Source organism: Thamnophis elegans, chromosome 13 (genome assembly GCF_009769535.1).
Source record: "Thamnophis elegans isolate rThaEle1 chromosome 13, rThaEle1.pri, whole genome shotgun sequence".
In the NCBI taxonomy this organism is placed as follows: Eukaryota; Metazoa; Chordata; class Lepidosauria; order Squamata; family Colubridae; genus Thamnophis; species Thamnophis elegans.
In genome coordinates, this window is record NC_045553.1 from 36,377,845 (window position 1) to 36,394,048 (window position 16,204).

The 16,204-nt window shown below is 43.5% G+C and overlaps 1 protein-coding gene across 1 annotated transcript in view; it reads right to left on the reverse strand.

Moving 5' to 3' along the window:
* The window catches only part of ROBO3 (roundabout guidance receptor 3), a 90,220-nt gene that overhangs the window by 46,956 nt on the left and 27,060 nt on the right, over positions 1 to 16,204 (reverse strand). Inside the window, exon 7 of the mRNA XM_032229557.1 lies at positions 11,201 to 11,372. Coding sequence (XP_032085448.1) covers positions 11,201 to 11,372 — 172 coding nt within the window. The remainder of the gene's footprint in view (positions 1 to 11,200; positions 11,373 to 16,204) is intronic.

The window sequence follows — 16,204 nt, forward strand, 5'->3', positions numbered from 1 at the left end:
AGCCATGTAGGGCTTTAAAGGTAATGACCAACACCTTGAATTGAGTTCGGAGACCAATTGGCAGCCAGTGCAGCTCGTGGAGAACAGGTGTAATATGGGTGTATCTCAGTACACCCAATATCGCTCGCGCGGCTGCATTCTGGACTAGCTGTAGTCTCCGAACGCTTTTCAGGGGTAGCCTGAATAGTGCCATTATTTCTTTTTTACACATACATTGTTTGCCATAGAGGAAGAAAATGCATTAAACTATTTCTTGTGCAGAGACTGGGACCACGGTAGAAATAACGTTGCTGAAATATGTACTTCTCCTTTTCTTCACCCCAGCCTTGCAACCACTCTACAATTTGCCTCCTAGGGAACATAGTTAAAGAAATATGTAATCAGCCAGCGATACAAAACATTCGGCTGAGATCTAATAGTGAGAAATCAGTTTGACTGCTGTTAAATAGTTTTGCTCAATATGTTGCTTATATTAGAAGCATTTGTCTAACATCTGCACAGACATTGAAAAAGATGAAAAATATATTTATAACTATATACAGTACTCTAATTTCCAAGACCTGTGATATATATGAAAGAGAACTCGTGTTCTTTGATTTTACTATGTAAATGTGTGCAACACATTGGTGCTGTGATGCGCTGAAAGTGGATTGAACAGAAGAATCAACCTTGCCTTCTGTCCTTATCATTCTATCTAGTCAACCACCAGATTAAAGCATTTCTTAAGCCCCCTTCATACTTCATTCTGCAAGGATTCCAGATTTCATGATAACCTGCACTACAGTATAGATAGTTCCTGACTTACAATCATAATTGAGCCCCACATTTCTGTTTTTAAGTGAGACTTTTTTTTCCAATGAGTTTTGCCCCATTTAAAGACCTTTCTTGCCACAGCTATTAAGTGAATCACTGCAGTTGATAATTCAGTAGCCTGGTTGTTAAGTGAATCTGACTTCTTCATTGACTTTGCTTGTCAGAAAGTGCAAAAGAGGATCACATGACTTTGGGGGACAGCAGCTGTTAGGAATTTAATCTAACAGTTGGGTTGGCAATATATAAATCGTGTAACAATGCTATACCTGTTTCTTTAAATCATACTGTAAAATGTGATTGGTTGCCGTTTTCCTCAATCGGCCATAAGAGGGAGCCAGAACGACTGTTAGCTCTCTGTTTTGTTAGACGCTGGGCTGATCTGATCTGAGTGTTTTTGGAAGCTGGCTGTTAGAAAGTGCCGTGATCTATTGTAAGTTTTGCAACTGTTAGCAAACTTTGTGTACCGAACTGATTATATGATACTGGACTATGTTATTTGGATTATCCCTTAACTGAAAGACATTGATGACTGACTGTCTTACCCGTGTATGACTTGGACTGTTTGATGGATTCCGATACCTCTATTTCCACGAAAGTAAAAGCCTATTGAAACTGTAGTGTCTCTGTATGCTGGTTTGTGTGTTCTCCAACACAACTCTCACAACGCTTCGCTGAACGTACTTGCTCTCCCAACAGGGAGCTTACCTAACAGCAGTGGTCATACATATGAACCAGTTGCCAAGCATTTGAACTTTGATCACTTGACTATGGGGATGCTGCAAAGGTTGTAATTGTGAAAACTGTTCATAGGTCACATTTTTCAGTGCCATTGTAACCTTGAATGGTCACTAAACAAACTGTTGTAAGTCGAGGGCTCTATGTAGAAAACCCTCTTTTCTTTCAGTTAAGGGTAACCATTTGGGTACCATGCTGGGCAGGATTAGAACAAGCTATGAGTCCTGCTAGAGGCAACATGAGTGGTGGTGGTGGTAGATGGAACCAACTTCTCCTTGATGCTGCCTCTATCAGGTGTCTTCTTCCCCAAGAGGCAGAAGAGCAGTAAAAATTAAAAAATATCGTAATCCAGATTCTATCATCTGTCGACATTATTACATGTATTTCACCTTTTCTGATAATCAAAACGGAGACATTTGTTTTAATTTCCCTGAAATAGCCCAGGGAGATGGGCTCACATTGAGAGATAGCAAGTGGCCTAAAGTCACCTGGCACACTTGATGACCAAGTGGGAAACTTCTTGGTCCCAATCAAAAACCTTAACCACTACCTTATGCTATTCCCAATGGATGGTACACCATCTGTGGTTATCCACAACCCAGCTCTTCTAGTGATATAAGTAAATTAATACCCCTAATTAGCCATCTTCAGATCTGTGTTTACTGACAGCTCGGTTGGGGGGGGGCACAGCTTGGTGGAAGAGTGGAAGGAGTGGATTTGCTCTCCCCTTTAACCTTGGTCCTTTCTTGGTGTCAGGGATGCTTATCTTCACCAGCTCTCAGTTCACCTAGACCAGTGGTCTCCAACCTTGGCAACTTTAAGACCTGTGGACTTCAACTACCAGAGTTCCTCAGCCAGCTTTGCTGGCTGAGGAACTCTGAGAGTTGATGTCCACAAGTCTTAAAGTTGCCAAGGTTGGAGACCACTGATCTAGACCACAGCTATGTGCTGCTCCTTATTTAAATGGGAAGAAGCTATTAGACCTGATCATGCTTTTTCTTCTCTGCATACTCTCTCCACGGAGTTTCTTCATTTGGTAAGTAGGTTCACGCCTCATGTTAAATCATAATGTGGTAGCTTTGGCTTCGTATGTTCTCAACCACCGTGGATCATAAACCATGGCTTATAGCTCAGGATGATGTGTGAACATCCCACTAGAGTTTGCTCAATAGGCTGTGATTAAAACAGGTCATGACTTCCCTTGAGGTATTAACCCAACCGCTGACAGAGGTCATCGCCAACTGAATTGGTGTCAATAGCAGAACTGATCCGGCACTATTTCATCAAATCATCATTCAAGCCATCGTCTCTCCACTGCAAGATGAAGGCCTTTTCCACGTGTATCCAACCAATACGGTTCCAACCAATTTCGTCAAATGCATATTTAGAAGCAAAAGAACTTTTTATGAGCTGGTGGTGGGGGTGGGGAAAAGCCAGCAGCTGGGCTAACCGAATAAGCAACCCACGCCTTAGTTGAGAAGTCTTTCGTTCTTCTCCAAGCACTTGGTGTCGGTGGCAATTCTATGGTGGATCAATCTGATTGATCAGTCTCGCTGGAGGGAGCTTGCTCTGACAGTATGAGCAATGACACTAAATAACAACCTTATTGAACACAGGCAAAGCTGGAGCCTTTGAGCAGAGGGAGAAGAGGGGGAGGAGAAACGGCGGGTGGGCAGGAAGGGGTTACTTCCTGGTCAGAGCTTGAAGGATTATAAGAGCACCTCTATCCTCAGAGAAACAGCCATTAATCGAAGCTGAAATATTATCCGACTTCTTTCGGTCAGCATACTGACACAGACATTGAAGGGTAGTGATGGGGTTTCCTAAAGAGAGCCGGGCTGCAGGACTGGAGAAGCAAAATGCAGTGGGATCAGAAATAAAAGGCAGCCATGTGGGAAGACCACAGTTAGACTTTCATCCATCCATCCACTCCTCCACAGGACAATATTCCGTATCAGCCCTCCCCGACTTCCCATTCCCACCTCCTCAAGCATCTTTTCTGTGGCTGCTGAGCACATTCAGTTCCTACTGAGATACTTTAGGGTTCCCCCTCCTCAGCTCCATCTCAGATTTTCTCTCCACCCACCCCCTTAAACTGTCAAGCCCCTTAAACTGTCAGGGCCTTCTCCCAGTCTGCTGATAATGCTCTTTAGTGCGCTGATGGTGCCCTGCTTGCTTTATCCTCATGCAAATGGGAAATTTTGGAGAAACAGAAGACAATCTGTTCTCTCCTCCCTCTTGTAGAAATCTGGCTAGTCCAGGCTTTTGTGTGGTATTGGGTTAATGCTCTTTGAATTCCTTATGTTGTTTTAGGTCTCCCTTTATAAAAGCACCACGTCTACCTAAAAATTAGCAGGAAAACAAATGCTTTTTACACTTGGGGCACTAAAGTTGTAGAAGCAGAGTTTCGGACGTATTTCATAAACAGCCGGGAATGGCTCTTTTAATTTTACAAATATTTTTCAGGGTGATTTGAAAAACGTGCATTGGCCTTTATAGGAAGCGCTTTTTTTTTTAATTGATCAACTAGTCAGGAAACGCTTAAGGGTTTTCTGATCGGCTGACAGCCTCCAAACCCAGATCATATAATAATTATTTATCCTCTGTACTTAAAAGTCATCTATTGCTCCCTAAAGGATCGCTAAGGTGGCTTACAAACTGCATGAAACTGGATATCATTTGCCTTTGGATCTGAGCCAAACATTTCCTGGACAGATAAAGTGATTCTCATTCAGGCCCACTTTCATTCCATTGTGGGCTGGGAAGTAATTTTGTGAAGGGGAAAGTTCAAAAGCAAATGCCCTCTTTTGATGTGGCAGTCCTTATATTTTGCTGTCATTGTGATTAATGCTCACAATTAAGAGGTAGGCTTAGCTTTGATTCCCTGCCACTAAAGAAAACATAAAAAGACTAGATTAAGCAGGTTTCTCCCCCACAAATTTGGTGATTTCCTAAATTGCAAAGATGAGTAAATATTTATATGTCTGAAGTCTTAATTTTGACTGGAGTACGACAACATGCTTCTACTTGGTTCTATTAGGTTGCACATTGTATCCTAAAAGCCCCACAGCTTTTTCCACAAAAACAATTGAAAAGCCAAACTTTTCTGAGATTGTTGAGTCTTAGGTGATTATGACTTTCTCACATGAGATCTAGAGGACAACGGTTTTAATGATGCAAATTCTGGCAAGCATATTATTATTGATTTGTATCTTACCTTTATTGTTTTTACAAATAGCTCAAGGTGGCAAACGTATCCTCCTTCCCCTCCTCTCTCCCCCCACAACCACCACTCTGTGAAGTGAGTAAAGCTGAGAGAGCATGATTGGTCTAAAGTCCCCCTTCTGGCTTTCATGCTTAAGGCAGGACTAGAACTCGCTGTCTCCTGGTGATTGGCCTCAAATCACCCAGCTGTCTTTCATGCCTAAGGCAGGACTAGAACTCACAGATTCCCGCTTTCTGACGTCTTAACCACGAGACCACACTGGCTCTTGTGAGATTTCAGCCATTTTGGGGTTACTCACGCCCTTGTCATCTCAAAGCTGGATTATTGCAACACGCTCTACATGGGGCTACCCATGAAAAGCATTCGGAGACTGCAGTTACTCCAGAATGCGGCTGCGCGAGCGATATTGGGTGCACAGAGGTACACCCACGTGACACCTTCCTCCGCGAGTGCACTAGCTACCAATTGGTCTCTGGATGCAATTCAAGGTGTTGGTTATTACCTTTAAAGCCCTACATGACTTAGGGCCAGCGTACCTTCGAGACCGCCTACTGCCACATACCTCCCAGCGGCCAGTAAGACCCCACAGATTGGGCCTCCTTCAGATGCCATCAGCCAGACAGTGTCGGCTGGCGGCCCCCCGGAGGAGAGCCTTCTCTGTGGCTGCTCCGACTCTTTGAAATCAGCTACCCCCAGAGATCCGGACCATACCCACTCTCATGGCCTTCAGGAAAGCTGTAAAAATTTGGCTGTTCCGACAGGCCTGGGGCTGTTGACCTCACTGTTGAGGTCCAGCCCCGATTAGAATGAATGTATGAGGTGTTGCTATTTTAAACTGTTTTTTTCCCCCCCTTTTCGTTACGTGTTCGTTATGTGTCTTTCCCCCCCCTCTTTTTTGTAAGCCGCCCAGAGTCCTTGGGGATTGGGCAGCATATAAATTTTATAAATAAATAAATAAATAAACAAACAAACAAACAAACAAACAAACAAATAAACCAGAGCTATCATTATAACATTGCAGGATGATACCTGGAGCTTGAAAATATCACCAACCTCTGCTCCTTTACATAAACAGCTTGCTTGATCGACTGCCCTTCTTAGAAGCAGGTTGTCAGAGGCAAAAAAAAGAGCATCGGTGTTATGTTATCATGCCAGCTTCCTGAAAGATGCCTCTTTCTATTCCCCAGATGCTCAACCAAAGAAGTGGCCAAACTCCATCAGCCCAGCGAGCTACCGGCTCTGCCCATTATTTACAGCCCCTAATTACTCTCCATCGACTGGGAAACAGCAAACAGGACAGAGGGCGATGAAAAGTTCACACACAATTGAATTTCCCAGTAACAATCAGCAGTGAAAGCGTGCGCAAGGGGAGGAAGGAAGGAGGCCGAAAAAAAATCAATCATGGCAAAAGGAGCTGGCTTCGGACAGACACATCTGTTGCACCTGCCAAGCTTTGAGCATGAGGGACTTGCACCCGTCGTGCACAAAGGGGGCTGATCATCGGTCCTCCCGCCCCACCTCACTCCATCCAGCTGTCCTGCCCAAATCTCCCATGCAGGAGAGAAACTGCTTGATGTCTTTGGTGACATGCGTGGGTGCAATCAGCAAGAGGTTGCAGGAGCCCAGAATCTGAAGCCTTGAGCTCCACATTCTAGGGATAGAGAAGAGCGTGACCTGTCAAAACCGCGGTCCACTAAAGCGCGCCCGATTAAAGCGCGTACGTGACGTCATCAGCAGCGCGACACATACGACCGCGGAGAAAAAAGGGCGCTTTAAAAAGCGCTTTTAAAGCAAGCCGATTCACGTAAAGGTAAGGGTTAGGTTTAGGGTTAGGGTTAGGTTAAGGGTTAGGGTTAGGTTTAGGGTTACGTTAAGCGTTAGGGTTAGGTTTAGGGTTAGGTTAAGGGTTAGCGTTAGGTTTAGCGTTAGGTTAAGGGTTAGGTTTAGGGTTAGGTTAAGGGTTAGGTTTAGGGTTAGGTTTAGGGTTAGGTTTGGGGGGGTTAGGGTAAGGTTTTCGCGTTAATTTTAAGTTTACCGCTCACAGCGTGCTGTTTTCGTCGCGCTGTGATGATGTCACGTACGCGCTTTCGTCGAGCGCGCTTTAGTCTACCGCGGTTTTATGGTGGAACCAGAGAAGAGTACAGGAGCCAATTGGCTGTTTGGCCCAGCCTCCCTGTAATGCCTCCCTAGCAGACTCTGGGCATTCAACTCTCTCTGTCTCTCTCTTTTTAAAGAAAGTATTGCTTTTTGTAATTTTTTTAAACAAGTGACACAAAAGAGACCCATCTCCTGCCTAGTGGGCTAGAGCAGTTTAGGAAGAATACGCCTCTTTCTGTTGCCTTAGAAACCCAGCTGGTGATTCTGCGACTAAATGAGGATTTCAGGTTACCAACTCCTTTGTCTTCTTAATCTCTTCCAATTGTCCACCACCAATGGGTCAGGTGTTGCCATTTTTTTTAAAAAAATGGGGGAGGGGGAACAAAGGAGGCCTCTAATCAGGATAAAGAATTGGTGTAGAGAGGAAAACCCCAGAGAAGAAAGTGAGTGGCAAAAACCTTTGATTTCCAGATCGTTAGTTCTGCGAGGTAATAACTCAGCCAAGCTTATTTGCAGCTGGAATGGATAAAGTGGACACCAGCTGGAACCACGGAGTCTTTGGGCCGTGATATAGGGCCTAACATCCTCCTGCAAGAGCCAGGTCCACATGTTCTAGAAACAACATTGGAATTCTCTAGATTGACAATGGCTGGGAATGGGGACTAGATGGAATCTAACGATAGAAGTTTTGTTGCCTAGCCTTCATATGATTCATACCAGTGTTTCTGAACTTTACTGTAGGAGTAGAGCAAGCTGGGCTGGAAGGTGGAGTTAAACATGTCATCAGTTTGGAGTAATTACATTGCCACCAGAGACCAAAGTCCAGCCTCATCCCCCACTCACCCGGATTTTGTTCAACCTTATCTAGAGCCAATTTAGCTTTGACCGTTCTTGTGTACAGGTAACAATAATAAACTCTTCTGTGCTTTGAACTCTACAAATAGTTCTGGTTATTTGCAGCTGACAGTGGCTTTAAGTTAACAGAATAACAGAGTTGGAAGGGACCTTGGAGGTTTTCTAGTCCAATCCACTGCTCAAGCAGGAAACCTTATATCATTTCAGACAAATGGCTGTCCAATGTTTTTCTTAAAAGCCTTCAGTGATGGAGAACCCACAACTTCTGGAGGCAAGCTGTTCCACTGGTTAATTGTTCTCACTGTCAGGAAAGTTCTCCTTAATTCTAGGTGGTTTTCTCTCCTTAATTAGTTTCTATCCATTGCTCCTCATCCTGCCTTCTAGTGCTTTGGAGAACAGGCTGACTCCCTCTTCTTTGTGTCATCACCTCAAATATTGGAACACCACTAGTCCTTCTCTTCGTTAGGCTAAACCAGGGGTAGTCAACCTTTTTATACCTACCACCCACTTTTGTATCTCTGTTAGTAGTAAAATTTTCTAACCGCCCACCAGTTCCACAGTAATGGTGATTTATAGGTTCACCGACAAATGCGCGCATGACAAAAGCGCGCTGACAAAAGCGCACCGAGAAAACTGCGATGTCGAAATCGCGGCCACAACAGCGCGCCAACAACAGAGTGCCGACAAAAGCGCGCCTTCAACAAACAACATGAAAACAACATGAAAACAACATAATAACCCTAACCCTAACTCTAACTCTAACTCTGACTCTGACTCTAAACCTAACCCTAATCCTAACCCTGAACCTAACCCTAACCCTAACCCTAACCCTTACCTTAACCCTAATCGCTTTTGTGGGCGCAGTTTTGTCAGCGCGCTGTTGTGGGTGCAATTTCGATGTCACGGTTTTCTCGCCGCGGTTTTGTCGGCGCGCTTTTGTCGTGCGCACATTTGTCGGGTCACGGATTTATAAAGTAGGGAAGTAACTTTACTTTATAAAATTTATAAAGCAGAGTTATAGCAAACCCCTACCACCCACCATGAAAGCTGGAACGCCCACTAGTGGGCAGTAGGGACCAGGTTGACTACCACTGGGCTAAACATACCCAGTTCCTGCAACCGTTCTTCATGTTTTAGCCTCCAGTCTCCTAATCATCTTTGTTGTTCTTCTCTGCACTCTTTCTAGAGTCTCAATGTTTTTTTTTTAAAATATTCTGTTGGCTGGGGAATTCTGGGAGCTGAAGTCCGCACCTCTTTAAATCACTAGAGGTGAGAAACCCTGATTTAGATGGTGATTTCTGAACACTTGGTGCTACTTGCAAGCATCACTACCCTAGGGAGGTGCCTCTCTTCCTCCTCTACTGAAGAAGACTTATAATTTGACATTCTACTAGTGGCTCCTTTGGATTTGACAGCATGCAACCTGCTTGGAAAGGTGGGCAGCTGCTGAAATAGGGTTATGAGAGCAATTCTGGGGGAAAAAAATACCTAGCAATTTTCAGAGGCAGCAGCGAGAGAAAGAAACCTGCCTATTCAGCTCTTATCTCTCCCCCACCCTCCCTCCCTTTCTTTCTTTCTGGTAGTTTTATTTCTAGCAATAAAAGTGAGAGGTTCTCTGATCCAGACCAGCTTGTTTTTTTTCTGGCATCTGAACATTGCCAAGGAAACTCTCCCCATATAAAATTAACTGCAGAAAGACGAAGGAGAGAGGCGGAAGCAAAATCCTTCTGGGGTTTGGGGAGAAAACATTAGCGATTCCCTGCTGCCCATGAAAATGAAATGCCACCAGGAAGAAGCTGCAAGACCAGAGAAAGATGCTGCTGGCTTTCCCCTCTCTCCCCCCCATTGGGCGGAAAATGCCCACCGTCTACTTTCTTCCTGCCCTGGGTTCTTTCAGACATGGTTGAAATTACATGCGATGCTCTTGGCCCTGGTGGGAAATAAATTGAAAACATCTGGAGGGCATCAGTTTCCCCATTTGTCATTTGAGGGGATCAGTTACAAAGTATCTGTGATATTTGTGGTTTAGCCATCAGTCCCTCTCCTGAGCTCACTGCACACATGCACAAAACTCTTTAGGGTGGTGGGTCAGTGGGAGGAACCCTTTTCCTGCCTGCTGAAAGTTAAAAGAAATGGGATCAAAGCATTGCTAAGTGACTTGTGTTTGGGAGGTGTGGTTGACTAAATCTTCTGCTCCTCTGGGTAAGGGACTTGTCCCCATACACCAATAGTGCCTGATTGCAAGCCACTTAGCTTGGAAAGCAGCTGTTCTCTGACTCCTGCCAGCTGTTGCAAAGGCAAGTCAAGGAAGAATGTCCCTTCCTCTCTACCCATCCACTCCGATGAAGTGGGTACAGGGGCAGAAGGAGACAGGGACAGAATACCCAAAGAATTCCCACTTTCACAGCTTCATGCTTTCTGTCAGGTGCGAAAGACCAGATCCACACGCAAAGCTCTAATTAAACTGATTTATTGCTAAATAACCTATGCACAGAAATCTTCTCAACTGACGGTTAATACCTGCTTGAAGTTAGATAAGGGTCCACAGAATTCAAGAGAGGGGGGTTGTATTAGTCTGCCTGTGACCATGGCACAACAAAACCGCGCTCGACTAAAGCGTGCCCGATTAAACCGCGTCGCTGACATCATCAACAGGGCGACAACAGCGAGCGCGGAGAAAGAAGGGCGCTTTAAATAGCGCTTTGAAAGCAAGCCGATTCAACTTAAGGTAAGGGTTAGCTTTAGGGTTAGCTTTAGGGTTAGGTTTAGGGTTAGGTTAAGGGTTAGGTTTAGGGTTAGGTTTAGGATTAGGTTTAGGGGGGTTAGGTTTAGGTTTAGGGGTTAATTTTAGGTTTAGCGTTTACAGCGTGCTTCTGTCTCCGCGCTGTTGTCGCCCTGTGATGACGTCAGCTACGCGGTTTCGTCGAGCGCGCTTTAGTCGAACACGGTTTTGTGTTGGAACCGCCTGTGACTGTGTAAGGATTCTGGGCGGTTCCCTTTTTAACTTCACCCCCAGGTTCTGCCACTTTCTCCCATGGTTTTCATTTTACAAGCAGGAAGGGAAAATCGATGCCCCCAGCTTTAGTAAACAGTTTGTGAAATATGGCTGACCAGAGAAAGTAACTTTGGCTCCAAACACCTCTGGCTGTGCTAAAACTATTCCCTTCATGATTAGTTGCTAGAATTAATTACGTCGGGATGTCCACATATTGATCTCCTGCTCAGCTTATTGTGTGGACAGGGCCACCAAACTTTAGCAAGAGACTTTGAGAAAGCATCTAAACCAGATTCCTTGAGATTGCTCCTTCTATCCTTAATATGGAGTATACTGAAATTTCTAAGAATTGCCCGCCCTCCCCACTTCTGTTATGGGGGCCTTTTCTGTAGCTTCTCTGGGACTGGAACAATATGTTCATTGCCCCCACTTTTTGACAGAAAAGAAAGCAATACAACTTCACATTCGTAAACACTTACCATCTTCCACTTCCAGGAGAGCTTTGGCAAGGATGCTTCCTGCCACGCTAATGGCTTGGCACATGTAGTAGCCTGAATCTGAGGTCTGCACATCCATAATTGTCATCTCACCACTTGGTGCTACAGAAAAGCGGCCAGTAGCTTGAGGGGGCTGGCTGGGAAAAAGAAGAACCTGTAGAAAGGAGAAGAAAGAGGAAGATACAATATATGAAGGCATGGCGCTCAGCTATTACAGAATTCCCATATAACTTTCTTTTAACATTCGTATGCTAATCCATCCTCTACTGAGACCATTGTGGGACCCACAAGAAATGAGAAGAACATCTCAAGAAGTACTGAAGAAATTGCATTTTAACTGGTTTTTGACAATGGATGTCCCTGTCTGAGACCTGTTCTTATTTGGGAATTACAGGAGGCTACTGCAAATGGAATTCCTACGGCAACATGTCCCCGTCTCCGCAATAGAATTACCATTTTTTAAACAAACCATAGACATACATGGAACTGTATTGTGTTTCAAAGGTAGTTTGAGAACAAATCTAAGACTATAGGGTGATTGTCACTTGTTCTCATTGCCTCTCCTTTTAACAAATCGGTTTCTTGAGAATGGAAGCTACACGGAGGCGTAGATTGCTTCAAACTGGAAGGGAAACGTTTTACAACTTCTTTGGAGACATAAAGACTGAGAGAAGAGTTCTTGAGGTGAAGACTCACTATGCCTCATTCCTGAGGTAGGGAATCATGGCTCTCTAATGTGTCTCAAGTGCTCTACAATGCTTAGGCATGCGACACAGCCTTTATTATTCTCCCGCACTCACACTGTTGCCTACACAGAGCAAACACTCCTAAACATGCCAAGTTAGACAATTTCCCAGACAAATGGCCTGCCTTCAGAGGCTACCCATTAACGATCCCTCTACCAAACCTGCCAGGCAGTTTTGCCCTTGCCTTGCTCTGTCTGGATGAAATTTAAGAGACGTAGGTGGGATACTGGAAAAAGTGCCTGTTCCCTGTTATCAATGGGGATGGAAAGATTGCCCTTGTTGCGATTGTGGTGCTGATAGAAAAAAAAACTATTATACATATCGTGCAAGATTGCCCGTGATGTGTGTTCTCTGCACAAAGCAACGCCAGAGGCGATCACCTGGATAACTGAATTGGACACCCAGTTATGAGCTGTAACTACCATTAGAAGTTTTGGCATACAAGAGGTACATTGGGTTTCTATTTTGGGGGGTATTATTGACAAGAGGAATGGCTGTGTTTATTGTTTCATGTTATATGGCCCCGGTTCTGCACAGTATATATGTGACTGTACGAAAATGAAAATGGAAAATAAAAAACACATTTATTAGAAGTTTTGGCATATGATTACGTGGATTGTGAGTGTATGTTTGCTTCTTTTCTGTCATGTCCTGATCACAGTGGTAAGTTTCAAAAAATTTTCCAACCTACTCTGTGGGTGTGGCCTCCTTTGTGGGAGTGGCTTGCCGGCCATGTGTTCGTTCTCTCTCTCTCTCTCTCTCTCTCTCTCCTCTCTCTCTCTCTCTCTCTCTCTCTCCCCCCCCCTTGGTCTCTGTCCCTTTTTCCTTTTTTTCTTTCACCTCTCTCACACTTTTTCTTTCTTTCTTTCTTTCTTTCTTTCTTTCTTTCTTTCTTTCTTTCTTTCTTTCTTTCTTTCTTATTTATTCCTTTCTTTCTCTTTCTCTCTCTGTGTGAGTCTGTCTGTCTGTCTATCTGTCTGTCTGTGTATGTGCGTGTGTGTTTGTGTGTGTGTGTCAGTGGTGGGTTTCAAAAAATTTTGGAACCTCTTCTGTAGGTGTGGCCTGCTTTCTGGTGGAACCTCTTCTAACCGGTTCGGTAGATTTGACGAACCGGTTCTACCGAACTGGTGCGAACTGGTAGGAACCCACCTCTGCCTGATCATATCCTAAATAATAAACAATAAGCAATGAGGCTTCCCAACCGTGTCCCACTACTTAGAGAAGAGCTGAGCCCCACCCTTTCTTTGTATGGGGCAGAAAAAGAGTCCATGTGATCAGTTTTCTGTCAGGGATTCTAACTCTGAACTCATCAAATGATCACCCCCCGCAGGCTCAAATGCTGTGATTCTGCGAATTTGACATATGCCTTGCTGAATGAAGTTCAGCCCTTGCTCTAGAGCAAATGATTCACTCTCCTCGGGCCCTTCGCCTTCCCCCTTCCTTTCTATCACTGATCCTCTTAGGATGCAAGTAACTGACACAGTAATAGCTCAGTGCTATTTAAAGGCATCTTAGAAACTCCAATTGTTCATTCCAAGAGACTGGATCTCCCAAGAGGTTCCTCGTCCTATGCATCTGGATGACACAAGCAGCTTTGGCAAAATCTTAGCTCCTGTTGGCAGCTCCACAGAAGAAGCAACACAATTCTAGGAATTATTAAGCATTTCCCCTCAAATCCTCTCCTTCAGTTATTTTACCTAAAATCTCGGAGGTATCAATCCACGCAAAAACCACTGAATTAAGAAAACTGTGACACCATATTTTTAGCAAAATAAAAAAAGGCTGCAGTAGCTATTATGATGTCCTGTAAGCTCCTATGGCTAAATAATCTATATTTTGAAAAGCTGAATTATCGTTTTGCCCTTTTTTCTAATATACGACGTAGCTTGATGACTTGCGAATTCACCATGAATGCACCTGCAAAAAACGGTGCTGTTTACATCGCTGAACTATTATTGTCAACAATCTGGCATGCCAAAAGAAAAAAATGTACAAATCCTTTTAAAAAAGGAATAAGTAAAAGATCGTAGGCTAGAAGACAGCTGGTTGTGACACGGCCTATTGACATGGGTTTGTGATTCCCAATGTTTAATACAGAAACTACAATTACAAGCATCCACTGCAGATGTCATTTGTGACAAACCATACATGTTAAATACAACTGTGAATGTAGTGTATTGCCTGATCTGGTCCTGGGGTAAAGGCTGGTTTCTATAACATTTTTAGAGGATATCCCTCAAGGTATACTTTATAGGATATACTGGAGGTGTATCTAAGCATTGCTGAAATGCTTAGATATCTTATTAATTGATTTTTTTTTTCCAGAATATGTTATAAAGGCGTAATGTTATCGGAGGTTTATTGAAATTGCGAATGAATGCCAGTAGGTGGTTGTGTCTTTAAATACAAATGATTTCAGATAAAAAGCACATTTAAATAATTGTCATTAAACAAGAATTGTGGTACATTGATAGTAAAATACATAAAGATTTTTGATTTAAAATGTACCATTCAAAATGAATGAAGTGTAAGTAATGATTGTGGAAGAAATGCACGAAAGGTATTTGTAACCAATCGACACACTTTCTACAAGATGTAGTGAAGGATGATCCTTTTTTGGGGGGTTTTGTTCAATTAAAACAATAAAAAAACTTTAAAAAAAAGAAAAGGTATACTGGAGGTAAATGGTTTTGGCCCAAACCACCCCACCTTACCCTGTTTTACACTAGTGAAAGTTGACAGTCTAGACCACAGGTGTCAAACTTGTGGTGTCATGTTGCCCTCACATGACACTGCATGATGTTTTTTCCCTTCCTGGAGCTGGAGTGGGCACGGCCTGCGCGTGACACATCTGGCTTGTGGGCTGCCAGTTTGACACCCCTATCTAGACCCCAGAGAGCCTATAACCTAGGTAATTTTGCTATGATAATCCCTTTTTGTTCAGCCTACAAAACACTTCAGTAATCCATAGGTTAAGGGTTCCCAACCCCCCAGGCTAGAGCCTGTTCGAAACCAGGCCGCATGCTTGACCAGGGGAGATGGGCAAGCACGCAGGCATGAAGTTCCACTTGTGTAAGTGGAAGGTGCCTGTGCATGAAGCTTTATTCATGTGACTGGAGCTTCATGTGCAAGTGTGAGTGCTCTTTGCTCACGCGAGTGGAGCTTCGAGCATGAGTACAAACACCTTGTGCTGAAGTGCTGCCATGCACAAGCACAAGCACTCTCTGCTCGGACATGAAGCTCTGTTTGTGCGAGTGGAGGGCATGCCTGTGCCCACTGCTTGCACAAAAAGAGCTTCATATGTGCATGTTCATCCATCACTCACATGCCCCTCTCCCCCAGTGCAGGGCCACGAAGCTGGAAAGGTTGGAGACAGCTGCCATAGGTCATGTAAAAATAATCTTCATGGCTAAAATGTACCCAAACATGAAGCTGACCTGCTGGAAGTGTAAAAAAGTACAAGGGAGCTATTATCACACATGGTGGACCTGCCCGGAAACACAAAAATATTGGACAAAAATTTGGAAATGGGTGCAAGAAATTACAGGAGAACAGATAAAATACAAACCCGAAATCTTTCTACTGGGAATAATCAAAGGGAAATATACAAAGAAAATTAAGTACATATTAACACATCTGCTAACTACAGCTAGAATAGCATTTGCCCAATGCTGGAAACCAAATAATACTCCCTCGGACGAATGAGTGATAAAAAAAACTTTGGAATGTGCAGAGATGGACAAATTAACACTGAAATTAAAAGATAAAGAAGAGTCGGAATATTATGAAATTTGGAACAATTGGTACAAATGGCTGCAAAACAAGAATAAAATTAATTAAGCCAAAAAAACTATATAAATATATACATATAGAACTGTGTATAAAGGTATGTAAATATAAAAGCGAAATATTATATACATGTACAGGTATGATGACATAACAATGTTGATGTAATGACTGTAAGGTGTTGTAGAAGGGAAAAAATAATAAAAAAATCTGCTAAATAAAAAAAAATCTTCAATATCTGCATTTCCATAAAGATGTAAACACCAGCTGATGCTGTCCAAGCTCTTCCCGTAATGGGAAATTACTGCTGACTTTAGACTCAAGACAAGAAATCGTTTTGGGTTTTTTTTGCTCAAGGACCGTCTTTGTCAGGAAGATCCCCTCATGCATTCATACTGGCCAATAGCAGAGTGAGAGATGAAATCTGATCCGTTTGCAACCCTGCAGGAATTCA